Source organism: Ischnura elegans, chromosome 2 (genome assembly GCF_921293095.1).
Source record: "Ischnura elegans chromosome 2, ioIscEleg1.1, whole genome shotgun sequence".
NCBI lineage: Eukaryota > Metazoa > Arthropoda > Insecta > Odonata > Coenagrionidae > Ischnura > Ischnura elegans.
In genome coordinates, this window is record NC_060247.1 from 72381881 (window position 1) to 72400859 (window position 18979).

General features: G+C 37.3%; 2 protein-coding genes and 1 long non-coding RNA gene across 7 annotated transcripts in view; 2 read left to right on the plus strand and 1 right to left on the minus strand.

Moving 5' to 3' along the window:
• Nucleotides 1–336: 336 nt before the first annotated feature.
• Nucleotides 337–10690, minus strand: LOC124153948 (E3 ubiquitin-protein ligase MARCHF5-like). Its single transcript, XM_046527379.1, has 8 exons — nucleotides 10580–10690; nucleotides 10340–10454; nucleotides 10161–10251; nucleotides 9872–9986; nucleotides 9238–9368; nucleotides 2301–2491; nucleotides 797–977; nucleotides 337–676 (listed from the first exon to the last, which is right to left on the minus strand). Exons 2-8 carry the CDS (start codon nucleotides 10432–10434, stop codon nucleotides 527–529), a joined length of 954 nt encoding a protein of 317 aa, XP_046383335.1. The 5' UTR covers nucleotides 10435–10454; nucleotides 10580–10690; the 3' UTR covers nucleotides 337–526.
• Nucleotides 2943–5806, plus strand: LOC124153953. Its single transcript, XR_006863797.1, has 2 exons — nucleotides 2943–3428; nucleotides 4390–5806. It is a non-coding gene; the product is annotated as an uncharacterized LOC124153953 (long non-coding RNA).
• A 573-nt stretch (nucleotides 10691–11263) lies between the features above and the next one.
• Nucleotides 11264–18979, plus strand: part of LOC124153944 (protein SFI1 homolog) — a 39977-nt gene continuing 32261 nt past the window's right edge. For 2 of the 5 annotated variants that reach the window (XM_046527371.1, XM_046527369.1), the window contains exons 1-6: nucleotides 11264–12025; nucleotides 12139–12323; nucleotides 12403–12571; nucleotides 12700–12890; nucleotides 15394–15574; nucleotides 16513–16767. In XM_046527371.1, the coding sequence (XP_046383327.1) occupies nucleotides 11411–12025; nucleotides 12139–12323; nucleotides 12403–12571; nucleotides 12700–12890; nucleotides 15394–15574; nucleotides 16513–16767 (1596 nt within the window). In that variant the 5' untranslated portion in view covers nucleotides 11264–11410. The remainder of the gene's footprint in view (nucleotides 12026–12138; nucleotides 12324–12402; nucleotides 12572–12699; nucleotides 12891–15393; nucleotides 15575–16512; nucleotides 16768–18979) is intronic. The other 3 variants (XM_046527372.1, XM_046527373.1, XM_046527370.1) reach the window with 3 other exon arrangements.

The window sequence follows — 18979 nt, forward strand, 5'->3', positions numbered from 1 at the left end:
GACACCATTTCTATCATCAGCAAGTTTCCTTATACAGGATAAAACCATTTACTAAAGCTGTATTTAAACACAAAAGCAAATACTACATTAACTTACTGACCCACAGCTACAAGATATATAAAAGATACTGTCAAACCAACTGAACTATGAGGCTAAGCATGATATGGTAAAATAATTGCATCAATAATTTATGACAGCAACATTCAATATTAAATGATTCAAAATGCATAGCTTGTTTTAGTAAAACCATGGTAATAGTTTACCGCCTGTGGTGAAAGTGAGGCAGACGTGCTAAATTTATCAATAGGATCCAAGATGCTTGAATTAATAATGCCATTTTCAATAATGTACACATTTAATTCAACAAATTTACGTATCTCATCATGCTTCCTAAAGAGTAATGGGCTGTCAAAAAATTTTATAACTCGAGAACAAACCAAACCGCAATGGCTGTACAAAATGTGGAAGTTTCTATATACACAGGATAAAAATAGTCATTTTTAATCTTCATTTTCTTCCTTTTACTTCACTGTCCAGCAGTCCCTCGAGCAATTTGCATTAGAGCAATATTAGACTCAGTGTAATCCAAAATGAGGCGCTGGGAAATTCTTGTAAACAACTGCTGCTTATGGTAAATTTTCAAGGCCCCCTTCACTGTTATGAATGCAATACCACCCTGTAATTAAGGTAAAAAAATAAACAGGATAAATATGAGCACTGAGCAGCATTAAATTATCAGTTCAGAGATGATTTATGAGAAAAATATTTATCATTAATACACAGCAAAAATTCTTACCAATATCGTTTTCCGTAAATTTGACTGAACTGAATCAAAAAATATTTTTCCAACAATAGTTGCAACGGTGGGAAGAATGAGGGCACTGCAAAGGACCCTTGTGGCAGAGACAGGATCTGAGAAAGGTGGGTGATCCATACTGATCCTTCTTGCTACAGAATCCTCACCCTCTTCTGGAGCACTATAAGGAGATAAAAAATAATTTCAGCAAACTGAACAAGGTGCATCACCTGCACAGCCATTAAATACCTTAGATACAGGAAAGCAAACGGATATGCAGCAGTACCTGGAGACACGAGTCCCTAACATACAAGATATTTGAGATAAGAGATACTCAAGTAAAAAATTTTCCCTTGAAACAGAACTGATTCTGAGTTGAAAATCCACTGAATGCGTGAAAACAACCTTGTAACTGCACTTCACTGCCTTGTCCTAAACAAGAAAAAGGGCACACAACTGAAACTCTGGTGCCATTATCCAAGTCCATTGCATTTGAACTGCCTCTCCCTTGCTGCATGTGTGCTCCATTGACACTGAACTGCACAGTTGGCTCAGGCCAAATTTATGACTCCACTGCATCTCTCTTGCCAAATGCTTTTGCTGCCCTGCCACAGAACTGCTGCAGCATTTGGGTATCCCCTATCCCTTATGAAGTGGAACTGCCTCTCCCTAACTGAACATGAGCTCTACTGACACTAAACTGGATGGTAGACTCAGGCCAGGCCAACTTAATAACACCAATGAATCTCTCTTGCCGAATGTAAAGGACAAGGAAGAAAAGGATGAAAGGCACTGCCGCAATAGGAGCCCAACGACGCCTCACAGGAGAGGATAGGGATGGAAGGGAGGGGATGAGGAAACTCACACCATCATTGGGACATCAGAGCCCACTACTCAGGTTGGAAATTCCTACGATTTTCCATAGATATCACCAATTACAGAAATACAAAATTGGAGAATGAGCCAAAAAAAAAAGACCAAGCATCTAAAGTACTATACTTCTGATTGTATGAGTCTGTCCACGGTGGCCAACATATGCTAAATAAGCTATTTCCCTCTACTGCATCTGCATCACAAGATATCTATCCCAATTTATAATTACAATTAAAAATTTTATAAGGTTAGGGGAAAACATCAATTAACCCCCAATGTTCGAAGTTTTTTAACTATCAATTTATAACATATCATAAATATAAAGAGAGAGTAGTACCAACTGAAAATTTTAGAAAATACTTCTAAATACAGATTTTCACTAAAAAACTATGTTACTTAATAAAAAGAAGGCAGTGGTCATGACATTGCATGTCAATAGTGTTAAGTAAGAAAGTGCATGTTAAACATCCACTTTCTTACTTAAAATCTTTCTGTATTTCTCCTAAATTCTTTTTTAGACTTTTTAAAATATCTTAATCCACTTAATTTGCTTCATTTTAACTTTTTTCCATGTTAACCTAAACGTCTCTGATTCAACTTTTAAAAAGGCAATACTAAAAATTACTCTTACCTGAATGAAGGAAAGATTTGTCTGAGAAGAGGTATCTTCTTTGTGTTTTTTCGAAGGAACTGAAGTACTCCATCCTCCCAGCGAACCATTTTGCCCAGAATGAGGACAACGGGAACAGTAGGAAGACCAACCAAAAGGACCAGCGGATCAGCATTTTCCATTAAGATCATGCCCTCTTTGTGACCAAGGACCTGCAGTGACAAAACACATTACTGTTTCATAACCTAAGACAGGGTTCCCACTCTAACTGAATTATAAAATTCACAATGAAACACTGACTTGCAATTTTCCACAAAAATAAAATTTAATTCGACTCGAGTTTCGATGTTACTACATCATTTTCAAGGTACAACTGAGAGAGGAGAAATGGGGTGGAAAGTGCTCAAGGAGGTGGCTGGAATGGGTAGAAGTGCAAGGCGTGGGGGGGGAGGGGAGAGTGGAAAAACCAGAGGAGGTAAAAACTCCACTCTCCCCTCCCCCCCCCCCCACGCCTTGCACTTCTACCCATTCCAGCCACCTCCTTGAGCACTTTCCACCCCATTTCTCCTCTCTCAGTTGTACCTTGAAAATGATGAAGTAACATCGAAACTCGAGTCGAATTGAATTTTATTTTTGTGGAAAATTGCAAGTCAGCGTTTCATTATGAATCAATTCCACTCCATCCATTTTATATATAAAATTCACGGTTTTTTCCAGGTTTTCACAGTCTATATTTCGTCAAATTCCCGGTCTGTTTTTATTTTAGGAATAAATATTGATCACATAAAAATCACCAACCGCAGGTTTACTAAAAATTTACCAATGAGGATAAACGCCGGCAATGCAAATGCGGCAATGAAAGTGCTCTTTTCACGTCGCCTATCGTTAGCAAAAATGGAGGGTGGCAGTGAAGTGAAGAGATGTCTGATTTTTCGCAAGGATTGATGAGCACTTTGGTTACCGGTCTTCCAATCACAGGCTTAAGGTCTCTGTCTCGTCATGGCACTCGGACCAATAATTGCGCTTCAAATATGCGTGTGCAGACAAAAATCGTGGACATTGTTTGCGAGTTACTGACCTTGAAACATGATCGACATATCGATTTTTCTTTTGAATGGTCAATTGTAGTTCTACAATCAAGTTTGAGAGGTAAACGATTTAAGTTTTTCCCGGTGAATACTTCTGACAAATATTTCTCGGGTTTGCATCCAGGTTAAAGCTTTTATGTAAGCCGACGTTTCGGAAGACGACTTGTCTTCCATCCTCAAGGCTGTGTTACTTGAATGAAGTTCAATTTCACACTGAACAGGATCGACCGTTTACGGAGACAACAATACGGCTCAGGTGTCGTCCGATTGGCTGTAGGTCTTTTGAAATTCTTCACGTTTAAACCTTATGTTTTTCATACAGCTGAATACAGGTCTCCATGTAGTGCTTAGATGAAAGCCGGTGTCCCGATTGAAATTTTTGGGATTGAGGCGGATCTCTATTGCTTCCTTAACTACGCGGTCCCAGTAACGTTGAGCATGGCAAAGGATTTTGGTGTCGATTGGGTTGAAGACACCAGGGGTTTATGGAATACCTTGTGAATGTGGTAAAATGTATGTGGGGGAGACAGGCCGAACGATTGAGACGAGGCTGAAAGAACACCGGAGATTTTTCAGATTTGCTCAACCAGAAAAGTCGGCCGTGGCGGAACACAGCATTAATGAAGACCATGCTATTAAATGGGGCGACACCAAAATCCTTTGCCATGCTCAACGTTACTGAGACCGCGTAGTTAAGGAAGCAATAGAGATCCGCCTCAATCCCAAAAATTTCAATCGGGACACCGGCTTTCATCTAAGCACTACATGGAGACCTGTATTCAGCTGTATGAAAAACATAAGGGTTAAACGTGAAGAATTTCAAAAGACCTACAGCCAATCGGACGACACCTGAGCCGTATTGTTGTCTCCGTAAACGGTCGATCCTGTTCAGCGTGAAATTGAACTTCATTCAAGTAACACAGCCTTGAGGATGGAAGACAAGTCGTCTTCCGAAACGTCGGCTTACATAAAAGCTTTAACCTGGATGCAAACCCGAGAAATATTTGTCAGAAGTTTGAGAGGATTTTAAGGTTTTAGAATGAAATTCACGGCTATTTCCAGTTTTTTTTTACGGTAGACAAAATTCACAGCTTATTCACTGTTTTAAGGTTTTCATGGTTTAGTGGGAACCCTGTAAGAACACCTAGGGCACATTAGGTATGAAATATAATAGATATGTAGAAATGTTTCCATGCTAAATACAGGTTTATTGAACAAATTAGAAATAAATTTTTCACGTGAAGCACTTTTACCCTTTTTCCCAACTCTTAGCAGGTAGATGGGAGAGAGCTATTCGCCAATCAGAGGTACTATCCCCACTACCACACTATTCCCCTCCATCTTCTCCCTTTTCCCCTCCAAGCGAGCAACCAGCATTGCCAGGCCGAGAAACTAAATGTAAGCTTGCTCAAAAGCAAACCACATCAACAAATGCAGAGTGATTTCTACAGATTATATTTGGCAACATTGCACTTCAGAGTGATGTTCATTGCATGGGAAGTCAGAGAAAGACTGAGTCCTCCTCTACACTTTCATGTGCCACTCTTCTGTGATTGGCTAGAAGAGTGAAATGGACACAAGTGCATTCAAGGTCTGCCACCAAAGGGTATAGCATGAGATTCCAATACATTCATAGAAAAAATAACCCCAAAATTAAGCATGAAACTTAGGAACGTGCCATATCCAAGTCTTTTTTTGTTGAGTTTTTCATCTGTATTTTGTCAGCTCTAGCCATGAAACATGGAAGAAAACATCTCCGAATGAAAAATAACATGGGTATAAAATGGAATTGAAAATTTAACTCTGGGAAAGACATCAATGTGGCTAAGATACAATTCAATTTCAATATCTTGCTTACAGTAGCTTGCTGTTAGTTCTGCAAAAGTATGATAGATGGCATCAGGTGCGTATTAATTTTTCCTACAGTACCATGCCCATAAACCTATCTAATGCAAAATTTTATGGAAACTTCCTTGTAACAAAGTCTTTACCTAGGTCCCAGGCCCCTACCATGCATAATGCACAAAGGAAAATCAAATGTAACGAACCTCAGTAACTACAAAACCTCCCTACAATGAAATTCGAACGTGGACTCCTGGTATGAAAATGACCTCTAAATAAAACTTAAAAACCATTTACCATGCAGTGATATGCAATTTCATTTCAAAATTCCACATAATCCCCAGAATTTCCCTTCACTGTGTCCTATAGTCTAATTCTCAAACATCAGATAGCGCGTCACCTCAAGATGTTCAGCTTAACAGAAACAGGAATGTTTTCCACTTCACCTATTTTCCACTTATTTACCAAATATGCCAGGGGGCTAACAGTCTGTAATCACGTATTCATTCAATCTTTAGCATACCAACCGAAGCACCAATCCTCCATACATTACAATAATCAACAAAAGTCAAGATCCCCAAGGAATTCTACCTGACAGAGGGCATCGAAAAAATTCATGGAAAACTGCAATTTGCACCATTTTCAATTTTTGTCAGGTACACTTAAGGTTGACCACAAAATGAGGAAAGTGGGAGTTTTTGGAATTTCCTTTCATATCGTTTTCAGTTCCCACCCTACATGCAAAATTCAAACACTAAAACTCTTTTGGATGATGTATTCATCAGTATGTGACTCTGTTGGTGATGCAAGGGGTTGTGAATTTTATGGACATGCTTTAACAGTTACTGCAATCAGAATTTCTCATCCTTTCAAAGAACGTCCCATTAGGAGTCCACTGTGGCCGCTGGATTGGAATCTCAGGTTGTCTATCTATGCATATTTCTATCAATGAACTCATTCATCATCCTTCGACAATGCAACCCAAAATTACCTCTGTATATAAAACTATCTACTTTCTACTACAATCTATCTACTTTCCATGAAATTGTCATTTTCCAAGCCTTCGTCACATGGAGATTTTAGTGAATAAACACCCCAAAACTGAGACGATAATTTTTTGCCAAGCACTTAGTCTAAATTAATTGCATATTTTCTCCACACACCAACCTACACGGCCAGAGGATGAGAAGAACAGAAAACGTTATAAAATTTAAATGTTCCACAATTTTTATTGGAAACCAGGATGGCCACACAAATATCGAATTGAAGAGCCAATATCTTTCTAAAATTACCAGGAAACCATCCTAATTTTCCACGATTTTTCACAATATGATATTTACAGTTTACTTCTAAATATTTGGAAGCGAGGGAAAATGCCAGATGATTGGAATCAGTGATTCAATCTATCCATAAGAAGGGAAATGAATTGGATTTTTGAATAGCAGAGAATAGGGTAGTTTCGCTCATCAAAGAAAACGAAAGGCATTGATTGCAATTTGTTACCCACCATTAGTGTATTCATGATATACAAATTATGTATTTGGCTTTGGAAATCCCAGTTTAGACTAATGTCAATGGTCAATTTTAACCTCTTGTGAAAAAGGACAGATTGGCAGCCAAGCAATGCAACTCCACGTGACGTCACAGGGACCCAGATGCTACACGAAAAGTCAGGAGTTTTACATGGTCTGATATTACCAATCCATGCTTGAGGTACACAGCTCAGATAAACATCTCTTAATAATCACCTATTAAAATTGCCTATGGTTGGAAAGTTTCCTTCGTTTGATAGGGTATTAATAATCCTTATTTGAGCCAAGTGCTACCTGCTAGCAGCCTGCATTGTGGTGGCGCTCATATGCTTGCACCAGTGGCCTTACACAGTGGCAGGAGGAACCAGAATGACATCACACAGGCTTTTACCAGCATTCATACTTAGCCGTTGCGTTTTTGCACACTTAAAAAATTTCACTTTTCATTTAATCGCAAAAAATAGATTTGCCATTTAAAAATCTAAAAGCATGAAATGTAGGAGTACTCCAGGAGTAATAATCTTCCAATTTAGGCAATTCAAAAAAAATAGGAAACTACGCTTTTGAAATATTATATTGAAGAAATATAACTGGGGATCAACAAGCAGGATTTATGAGAGACAGGTTACCTACAGACCATAACTTAAACTCGGTCATAATTCTGAAAATGAAACCTATTATTTTGAGATTTACTTTCAGCTGATGAATTTACATTGTCAAAACGGATAAATTGAAGTTTTTTTATGTTAATTAATGGAACATTAGTGCATAATAAGAGGGTGAACCAACAACTGAAAATGAGAGGAACGGGTGGTTGTTGCAACATTTAACCCGGTGGAGCTTGCGCTGAGCCTGCCAGGCTCACATGGTTAATATTTTCATAATAGTTCTTGACCAGTTCTCAACAATGCACTCATATTTTATCTACCTTTTCCTTAATCTTTTGGCAGAGTTTTACATGCACAGCATATCCCAATCAATCTATCATCAGGTTGAAATATGATAATTTTGCTTCATATGCACGTGGTCTGAGCCCCTCAGGCTCTACGTGAGTGCTCGTGTCACAATTTTGATTCTTAATCTTAGTCTATTCTTTTTCGCTTATTTGCTCTATTAACGCAATGTAAGCTTTCATGGTTAAATTCTAACAGTCTACTCCTCGTATAGGTTCTTCTTCTGCCCAATGGGCTTCATATTTTGAAAGTCAAAACTATTCACTTAGGAGCATGTCGGAGAAGTCATTGTTGCTACCCCTGCTATGATTACAAGCGCTGACTTGAGCTGACACAAAGTAGGATACTTATTAAGTTCGTAGATGAATATACGCGAAAAGAAGGGGAACTATAAAAACACTCCCCAAAGAGGTGTGGTAAAATATTAGATGATCCTATCAAGAATACGTAGATGATCCAAAGACATAAAAGTACAAAGAACCCAAAGTACACTGGAATTTGAAAAAAGGCGTACAGACTGTGGACACAAGAAAAATAGATTTACCAGATATGTCTATGAATATTGTGGAATTTTTATTTGTCTCGAGCATGCACATTTCTTACATAGTGCGTGCTTGTATAGGAATGTTCATTGCTAATGTCGCCTCATTATGTTCTTTCTATCCTAATATTAACACTGTGTAGTGGTTTTACAAGTCAATAAATCAATAGCAAGTAATGGTAATCTACTTTATATCCCACCTAATATGAAGTGATTATTAAATATTTTATCAGACGTAAATGGGCTTGATTTTAATTGAATGGACCGATTAAGTATTATTTATTTGACTTAAACAAACAAAAGAAGAAAAATAATCGACTTTCATAGGTTGAGACCTCAAAAAAAAAATAGAGCCTGACAGGCTCAGCACGAGTACTAGCATTCCGAAATCGGGCACGAGTCCTGCAGGGTTAAGCGGCAAAAATGCTGTTTGCAGCAACGAGAATTATTTCTGCATGGTTAATACTCCACACTACTGATTCCACACATGACATAACCACCTTGAGTGTGTGGTCAACCGTTGACTACCATTGGATTTGCCACACCACACCTGCAGCATGGGAACTAAGAAGTACCATTGCAAGTATTTGGCCAGCTCAAGTATGATATATATTTACAGTAAACCCATTACTTAAGCCTATAAAAGTATTCATTCAAAGCCATCGCCACAGCAACCAACGCAGTACTAACCAGAAATGAACAACTTCATTGTACATCAGGGAACTCTCCATTCTCACAAGTAAAGCATATGCATTTCCAATGTATAATTTACACATAATTATTTAAAGGTATTGCATTCACTTCTACATACAAACATATCAACTTGCTTAACTCTACAGCTCTAACAATCAACAAATTTTGTTAAAAAAATTATTTTATCACATCATTGCATTAAATTTAAATGGAAAAATTGAGGTATTGGTGATGGATTACTGCTTGAGCTGTATTCTCATAGAATGCATACAAGATTATGAACTAAAGGTAAATCTGAAAAATTATTACCTGCATTACTGTCACTGCACCATAAGTCACAGCAGACCAATAAACTGACCCAACAACTACTGCAGCAGCAACGAACGGGCAAATCCTATAAATTAGATTATTTGCAGTGTCCAAAATCAAAACAATAGAACCTGAAAAAAAGCAGAGATATTATTAATATGACCCAATACTGACGTTTCCACCATAGTATAACTGAGCCAATATGAGGGTAAATTAAAATTGCTTCAGAAACATGGATTAAAGGCAGTAAAACAATAATATTCTGCCGAAAGAGATAAGAGCGAAACTTAGATCCAAGAGGGAAAAAAGAACAAATTCATCGGACGCCCAATACCAGAAGCCAAAAACAAAGTAAACAGAAGGTTCCAACGGTTCTAGGTCAATAGGGTCAAGTATATTCTGGCACGTTTTCCTCCAATTTGGTCGAGGATATAAAATACATTTTAACCAACCCCGCGACGCCCGCACAAGATTAATAAAACATTAGACCTTTCAATACAACCAAATTTTCAAAAACTTAAAAGACAGACTTATCTGCGTATTTCAAAAACCTAATTTAACCATGCATAACGACGAGAATAGGTTGTGAGTGAAAGAAAAGGGTAGGAAGGCAAATGAAAAATTACTAGCTTACCCATCTTTGGAAACATTATTAGGTATTCTGTGTTACACTGAGGGCACGAAACTTTTCCCAATGAATTTCCTTTTTGCTTTTCATCGACCCATCGCTGAATGCACGCTTGGTGAACCTACAAAAATCAGAACATATTAACAGAAACTTACTCACTAAAACAGAAGATACACCCATCACAACAACCTTCACTAGCACGTTATTACATCAATGCATCTAAACTGACCCGAAAAACACTACAACATCAACAGCTCACAGTATAAAAAAATGATAACCAAAACAATAACCATACCCATTTTGCTGTGCCTCGACATGAGCACGGTTGAACCCACTCAGCATTTGGATCATCTTCCTCGGTGGCAAAACAAACCCAGCACTGGCGACTGCAAAAATAACGTAAGTACTATCTAATACTATTGAACCCAATGCAATTACTCCCAATATACTTGCATAGAAGCGCTAAATACGTACATTTCGTCTTCTTCGCCGCTACTGATAGTGCGTCCCGGCCATCTATTTTCTTCCTGACTTTGGTTATTTCGCAAATTTCTCTCGTCTTCTTCCATCTCTAAGACATCAATTTTGACTAGAAAAATATCATAGAATCAAACACCACAAATATTTTATTTCAGAATAACACGCTAATGGTAACTTCGAAATAAGCGGACAAAAACAATTTGTCTCAGCTGAAGGGACTGAATCTAGACTCACCAGACCAGTGAAAGTACAATCCTTGATTAATGCGGAGATCTCATCTCGCATAACCATCCACGAATTACGTCACTCCAATACAAGTATTTTTATTATTAGAGCTTTTAAGATCGTCCCGATGGTACCGATATCAACATGGCGCTCAATTTAACGTGTTGCCAGACAAATGAATACTTGAAAACAACTTGTTTTGAAATTCTTTACCTTCGAATGCAGTTATCGAAAGCTGCTAGCATTCAGAGAATTCTGCTCGTTTTTATCCCATCGAACACTTATCCGCTTCCTATTCTGCGATGTGCGGAAAGTTATACACGTAAAGTAGCTACGGATATATGACGAAATACGTAACCACACTACGGTAGGCGGTTATGATTCACATCAGCTGAAGGCAATTTTTGGGAAACTAAATTTGGCTTAAACACAGTTGTCTTATAAAAAAATACGTCGTATTTGTGTGCTACTACAGTGAATACCTTTTCGTACATTTGAGTTGTGATGATTACTTAAAAATTGATTGTATTGCACCAGCCTCGACGTCGACGATGATTCCTGTCCTATCTTCGTATTTTTATCATAACTGTGAACATTTAGGTGTCCAAGGGTTTTCTGTTGGTGTTGATCTGTTGACTGTCATGCATTGCATAGTGCGATTGTTGGTATCTCATAATTCCGTAAGGGTTTATGATCGTTGCTCATAAGTACTCGGCCTCAAGTGTGCATGCCGTGTTTAAGTGAGAAGTTTAAGGCATTGTTGCTGGGGTATATGTCCATAGAATTTCCGAAAACTTGTTTTCCTTAAACGTGGAGGTTGAAGAGATATCCGCGAAGCAAATGGGTTTGGTATTAGATCGAAAATACCCCTTAAAGTTTGGGGATGGGCGAAACACACGTAAACAAAAAAGTTATTGTTCTCTGAGTCTCCATTCCGAAGATTCTGACTTACCTTTCCCTCTCCGTTGCCAAGATTTTTACTGTAAAGACCTACTTAGGTATACATTTAGCAAATGGAAAGATGTCTGGTGGTGGAGAAAAACTGAACGGGAACTTTGTTTAAATGCCAGTTGCCATTACGAATCCAATTTAAGAGTAAATGCCTTTAACAGGTGGAAATTACTGGTTTCATATAGTAGGAAATCCCAGAAAAAATTAAATGAATCGCTGTTGTATTTCTCCCACAAGCCTCTGGCTTCAAGCTATAAGAAGCTTCAAATCCGAAACACAGTGCTCCGAGGTTTAAAGGGAATTCAAAGGCTTAATCGACAGTTAATTGCTGTGTTGATCTTCAAACAGAGGTATCTTCTATCAATGAAAATCATGATCGGTAGCTATTGTGGGCAAACTATGGATGCCATTGCTTCTGCAGTATGGGCTTTCAGTCTGCAACGAACTGCTTTTAATTCTTGGCGAATGTGCATAATGAACAAGGTTGTAAGGTACCCGATTCAGGTACATACAATGTTTTTCCTCTGTGGAATTTATGGCCATCATTAGACGTGCTGTTATTTTCTCTCATAGTATAGTATTGAATATGGGATATTGAAATGAAGCTAATGTTTTAGGCCCAAAGTAAACATGCATACTTAACTATCTCAAATTTTGAGGATAACAAACTGAAATTGGGTTTCTTTCATTCCTGGAAATCATATATTCATGGAAGGAAATTGAAGTCTCATGTTTTGGAGATTTGCCAGAGATTTTATTCTTATAATTTGATGTCTAAATGTTGGAATCAATGGCTATGGAAGTATGCTATGAATTTTGTAATGATACTTAGTTTACCTTGCCATAAATTTACCTGATACCTTACTAGTACCATCTGACAGATACAGGGAAAAGGTGGGATATGATTCACTCTTCAAGGCAGCAGTAGCATTTTCAGAAAGGGGATTGATGACTGACTGTTTTAAACAATTAAAGGCATACTGTAACCACAAGAGGAGGATTAGACAGCAGAATAGTGTTGCAGAGAAATTCTACAACTTAAGTCTGATGGTAGTTTTTTCGAAGAAAATTAGTATAAGTTGTTTAATTTGTATCTCTTCTGGTTTCACTAGTGTTTATTTTCAACGGAATATGGTTATGAATATTAGGATTGTTTCTTATTTTTTTGTCCCAAACAGAAAAAAGGAATGGTTGCATTCAATGCTAATGTATACCACAAACAAATACGTAAATCGTTATTTGAAAAGGGAATTGAAATAGGGGCAAAGATAAAGCTTAGATCTTCATGGCTAGCTTGGAAAGCATTGGTAGAGCAAGAGGAAATCAGTGATAACTTGCTTGAGTATGAAAAAGCCAGGGCTCTTTACAGGTCAGTGTGGTGTTCCCTTTGTTATTGATATTTTTTTCACAGAAGCTCCTCATTGAAATCTATTTAAAAAATAGATTCCTGGGAACCCATGAGATTCAAGCGTATTTTACAATAAGTGATTATAATTTCAACATGCTTGTACCTTTAGCCAAACCCTTTACTGAACCCAAAAAAGAATCATTTCAACCTGAGCCTATCAGATTTCTCTCAAATTTGGCATATTTGGTGACCCTTGCAAGTCTAGTCCTCTCTTCGATTATTTTTGCTAGTGAATCAAGGCATTACTAATGCATGAGGAGTGTGAGTCGAGGCCCAGCTTATTGAAAAGCATGGATAGCCAAAAATATAATATGTGGCTGGAAAATGGACCCTGCCCTGTTTTGTAGAAAATATTTAGGATAAATACAATTATTTATGTATATTTATATGCTTTTTATTGAGAAACATTAACTTTTTTAGTTTTTTTTTTTATGTTTCCTGGTGTTTTTGTTGAATATCCTTAGAAATGGGAAGAAGAAAAATAGTCGTTAGTCCATTAACTATTTAATTGGGAGCTGGATAATGGAGAGCTAACAAATTTGTAGACATTTGCTACATACACTTCAGCATTTATGTAAAACTCCAGATATTTGTATTTTTCATTACTTGCAGGAGTCATCAAATATGCAAAGATGTGAAAGAAATCAGGGGATACTGGATGAGCGTATTTGATTTGGTGGCTGATTGTTGAGGGTTTGTGCAGTGGAGGTATCGATATGGAATATTTTTCTTAATTTTTGCAGTTTCAGTACTAAAATTTACAAACAAATAAGTTTCTCATAATGATTTCTTCAACCCATTTGCTGCTGTGAACGTACCTGGTACGTTCGCATGGCAGGCTGCTGTGTACATACTTTTTCATCCTCCCTGCCATGTGCTCAGCGGTTGCACCGCATGTGACGGGTAGGTTTCCGGAAGGTGGGCCACAGCAAAAGGGTTAAAACACACTTATCACTATTCAGAGACAAAAAATCAATAGCTGAAGGAAGCATATCAGCCCCAGTAATTACACTAGCTAAAGGGGCAACATACTTGTAATTTCTGTTTTTAAAAATCCATGTAGAAAGACTGAGGGTAATGATTTATAACAATTGGTACTTGAAAAGGTATTAAGTTCAATGGATTAGGACATGACAACTAATGAAATATTTTGTAGAAGAAAAAAATGTTGTGATATAAACATCTTACTTCGAGGAATCTTAGGTTCATGGCTTTGTGTACTTAATTTTTGTGTATATGTAGGTAATTATGGAAAAATCAATTCTGCATTTCCTAGCAAAAATTCTTGCCAATATGTTTTGAGAACAAACCCACTTGATCCACAAATCCTATGCCTGGAAGTACTTTCGTCCATGATTGAACCTTACTATTTTTGAATAAATGTTCTGGATTTTCTCAAATTCTAAGTACCAGTATTATTTCTCTGAATTTTCTTTTACCTGCACATGATTTAAAAATCCATGACTCATTAACTCTGGGGTTAGAACCATGTTATTTTAATTATGGTTATTCCATTCCATACTCAGCTGAAATCGTAATGAATTGACCCTAGAAACTGAAATAAGAGAGCCATAAACATTCAAAGAGAGAGCAATACTCCTACCACACCAAAGGATTGCCTATTCTTCCAGATATATATACTCAGCTCGCCTAATGGCTGGGAAGAGCCAAGAATGTATTCAGCATCAAATTTTGGGGGGGTTATGACCTGGATCCAGGGAGTGTGGAATACCCCTGGGAGAGAGGGGTGTTCTCCATGTAAAATATTTTGTGGGGAGTGCCACGCCCTACAGTATATACTTCTTGGACTTCTCTCACATTTGGGACTTGTTGCCATGCATTTGTATGTACACTCCCTTTACTACTGTACAAGGATATGAAAACTATTAAACTGATAAAAATTGAAAATTTTTGATAAATGTTGGATGTGGTCATGACCCCTATGACCTACCCACCTCTAAATCCACCCCTGGGAAGGGCACAGAAGTGTAAATATTACCACTTGCCAACCTCTTTACTATTAATTCTTACATTTATTGGTGAAATGCATTTATTAATAACACAAGGGCCCTTATTGAGCAATGTTACTAAATTTTCACTAATTTTTTTAGCTAAAAAAATTACATAATGTTGATGTTAGTACCTGCCTTGGAATTTTCAAAATTGCCATTCAAATCATTGAGATGCATTGAAGTTGAGACATTGGCACTCCCACAAAAATTTCAGCTTACTCCTTGCAAAAACTCCTTATAGAAAATGGCGTTTGGTAGATGGAAACTGAGACTGAATTTTTTTTCTTCATGTCTGATGTGGAAAGTGAATTCATAATTGCTAGGCTCTGTTTAGAATAAGAAAAATATTGTATAAAATTTAAACACCTTCAAGCTGTACTTCAAGATCTGTTTACATTTCATATTATATTTTTTCTTCATATTTCATTCGACTTTGAATAATCTGGTTTCAGGAAAGTTCTCATTGCAAAATGCTTCCAAAAATTGTTCTTGTACTACAAGTATAGAAAAAGAAAGGCCCTATTGTGTAGAAAAGCACATATATTCTCGCAAGGAGTATTGCGATCCTACTACTTTCAAGTATGGGAAATAAGGTGGAGAGAAAAATGCCACTTAAGAATGCTCTCTGAAAAGGTTGGTATCTTTTGTTCAAAGTAGTTGGCTGTTAAAATGTAAAGAGGATTTTCCATAAAGGAAAATTATGCACTGAATCATAATCTTCTTACTATTCATCCCATCTAATTCAGTAGATGAGATTACATCAAACAGTAATTCTTGAGTGATAAAGCTGTAGGGCACTCAAAATTTTATAACCACCCCCAAGGAGATGTGGAATAAAAATTATCAGGCTTTTACATCTTAAATGCATTTATGCCATGAAAATAGGCTAATTTTCTCTTTTATCCTGACCCTTTGATTGGCCTTTGTGATGGTGGTAATTCCTCTCCTGCCATCCTAATGGTCACGGGTTCAAATCCCACCTGGGTCCTGCTCCCTCGTTATGGATGCTGGTGATTGCTATTTTAAGTTTCTGAAAATAGTTGAGAGATGAGGTTTCAAGTGTATTTTCCTTTCAAATAAACCCCCAAAAATTATTTTCGACAGATGCACCTTCTATAAATGAGCCAAAAAAAAAGTCCTGCTGAAAATGAACCCCCATCAAAAATTTTTCCTGGCAACATCCTAGGCAGTAGTGTCACCTTTCTATCTACCTAAGATAACTGAGGGGGTTAAAATTTTCCGAAGAATTCAATTAATTATGCTTCCGCACATTCACTGTAATGTTAATTTTAGGTATACAGTGTCTATTTACTAACTTATTGTTTGCTTTAGCAAGGAGACTTCATTGTGTACTAAGGTTGTTGCTAGTTTGCCAGACCTGTGAGAAAATACCCCTAATCCCTTGATCAGGATTGGTTATGACCCATGAAAAATAAGATGAATTAAATTCCAGGAATTTTCTCGGAACGTTGATCACTTTAGATTTGAATTTGATTTTATGTAACAATTCTAATGAGGGAAGTACCCTTGTGCACAATTCAGTTATTATAAGATTTACGTAATGATTTCAGGGAGTGGCTATGTATGAAAAAAACACCAAAAGAGTGGTGGTGAAATTATGGAGAAAGAGATTGCATGAAATAAAGAAAATTTCTCATTTAGAGAATAGTGCCCTTGCTCATTTAAAACACCAAATGTTGAAAAAATATTTTACATGCTGGCTTCAGAATGCAGAAGAAAGTAAGAGAATGCAAGCCCTAACATTGGAGGCAATACATATCAGTGACATAAAATTAAAATGCCTGGCAATGGAACGGTGGAAACAAGTAAGCTCAAGACGCGTAAAGCGTAACTAACCATGTTACCCAGGAGGTAAAAGTGAAATGATTTATTAGTATGGTTGGAGCATCTAAATAAATTGCAACTTGAATGTTTCAGCTTGAGGTTTTATACTTATCTGCAAAGGTTTCCTTACTGTGTAATATTATCAGGGGGGAGCGTAGGGTTCATGGCACCCCCCCCAAATTTTATCAAGAATTGTTTATTTTTATTAGTTTCTGTATCCTTTAATGTCTAAAATTGTTCAATTTCATCCATTTTTAACCATAAAAATGGCTCCAAAAAGTGTCAAAAATGGTTACTTAACCCTTTTGCACCAAATGTCAGGTGGAGCCGATGGGCATTTTCATGTGCAGAAGACCTAATTTCGGGTATAGCTGTCGTGGATTTTTCAATGAAAACAACTGGACATTGGTTCTAGCCGATGTGAGGGAAGGGAAGTGACCGCAGAGGTTGCAATTATTGTCAGATGCATTCAGGCCCGGCCTGAGACCCAGCTTAGTGAGACTTTAGGGCCACCCCTCGGCAATTAAGTCATTAGTGTATTCATAATACATATACAAATTATTTAGTTTTAGAAATACCGGTTTAGACGAATGGCAATGGTCAATTTTATTCTCATTTGAAAAAGGCCAGATTGGCACCCATGCGATGCCACTCCACGTGACATCACAGGGACTTAGTTTCTATACGAGTAGATAGGAGTTTTACATCGTCTGAGATTACCAATGCATGCATGAGGCACAGAGCTCAGGGAAACATGTCTTAATAATCACCTTTTAAAACTGGCTAAGGTCGGAAAGTTTTCTTCGTTTGATAAGGCATTAATAATCCTTATTTAAGCTAAGCGCTACCTGCTAGCATGGTACTCGGCTACCTGCTAGCATCTTGCATCGTATTAGCGTTCAAATCCTCGCCCCAAGGTCACCTCACTTGCGGCAGCGGGAACCAGAACGATGTCACACGGATATTTCCCGGCATTCATACTTAGCCGTCGCGTTATCGTGAGCTTGAAAATTTTCACTTTTCATTTAATCACGAAAAATAGATATCGTCATTTAAAAATCTAAAAGCATGAAATACGTACTCCAGGAGTAATAATCTATCGATTTAGGCAATAAAAAAAAATAGGAAACCACCCTATTGTTTTTGCAATGCCATATTGTGTTGCATACTATAATTTTTTTATACTTTGAAATGAATTCTTCATTTTTTTCTGTGTGTAAGCCATTTTTAAACAAAATTTTAGTGTTAAAAATAACTAACTTCTGATCTTATCATCTTAGTACTTTGTGTTTGACAACTTTGTTGCTATTAATGCTATAAATCCGTTTTAAATACCATAATGCTAAAAAAAATGTTAGTAATTCTTTTAGAAGAGTAAATTATTGATAATTGCAATACATATTTGGTTGAAAAAATTCTGGTAACGCAATAAGTTGACTGTGGATTCATGCTAAAATAGGGTTCGAGGGTATAGTTCAGTGGCCGGGGTAAGGGACGGGCGTATTTTTCCGCCTATATTTGCCGTGTATTTCTAATTAATGCTGTGACGTAATAAACGTAAAATGTGGCCAGCATACCACCCTCATTCAATCAATCACAACCCCGGACCATGATGATTCTGATCTGCGTCCCCTCTCCTCACCACCAGATTTGTCTACAATGAGCTCCCGAGATGTCATCTAACGTATGTTCCGTCCCCCCCGGTGTCGTCACATGGTTATATATATGTTTTGTGAGTGGAGATGAAATTGACAGGAATCGAATCTTTAAAAAGCACACACAAAATTAGCTCACTATGAAATCATTTGCAGAATCAATCTTAAGTCAAAGCCATTTCAAAATCATTTTCAATGGTCTATAATGAAACCTTTTTTCTTAAGAATAAAACATCATATAAAAACAGTGAAGATTTATACAGACACTCCTTCAGGTGTGACATTGGGAGATTCTGGGTTAGTGTCCGAACCAGCCACAATATTTTTAACCTCTGATTTCCGGCTCCTCCTAACTTCCATATCATTGTTGTCCTTGTCCATTCAATTTACAGCAGTTAATATGTTTGCCTGAAGGCATTATGCAAATGAATGAAAAGGCCTCTTTTGTCCTTAAAACAGAGGTTGAGATGTATAATGCATTATGGGAATTTGGGTGTTCAATAAATTACCACCAGAATAAAAAAAATAAAATAAAAAG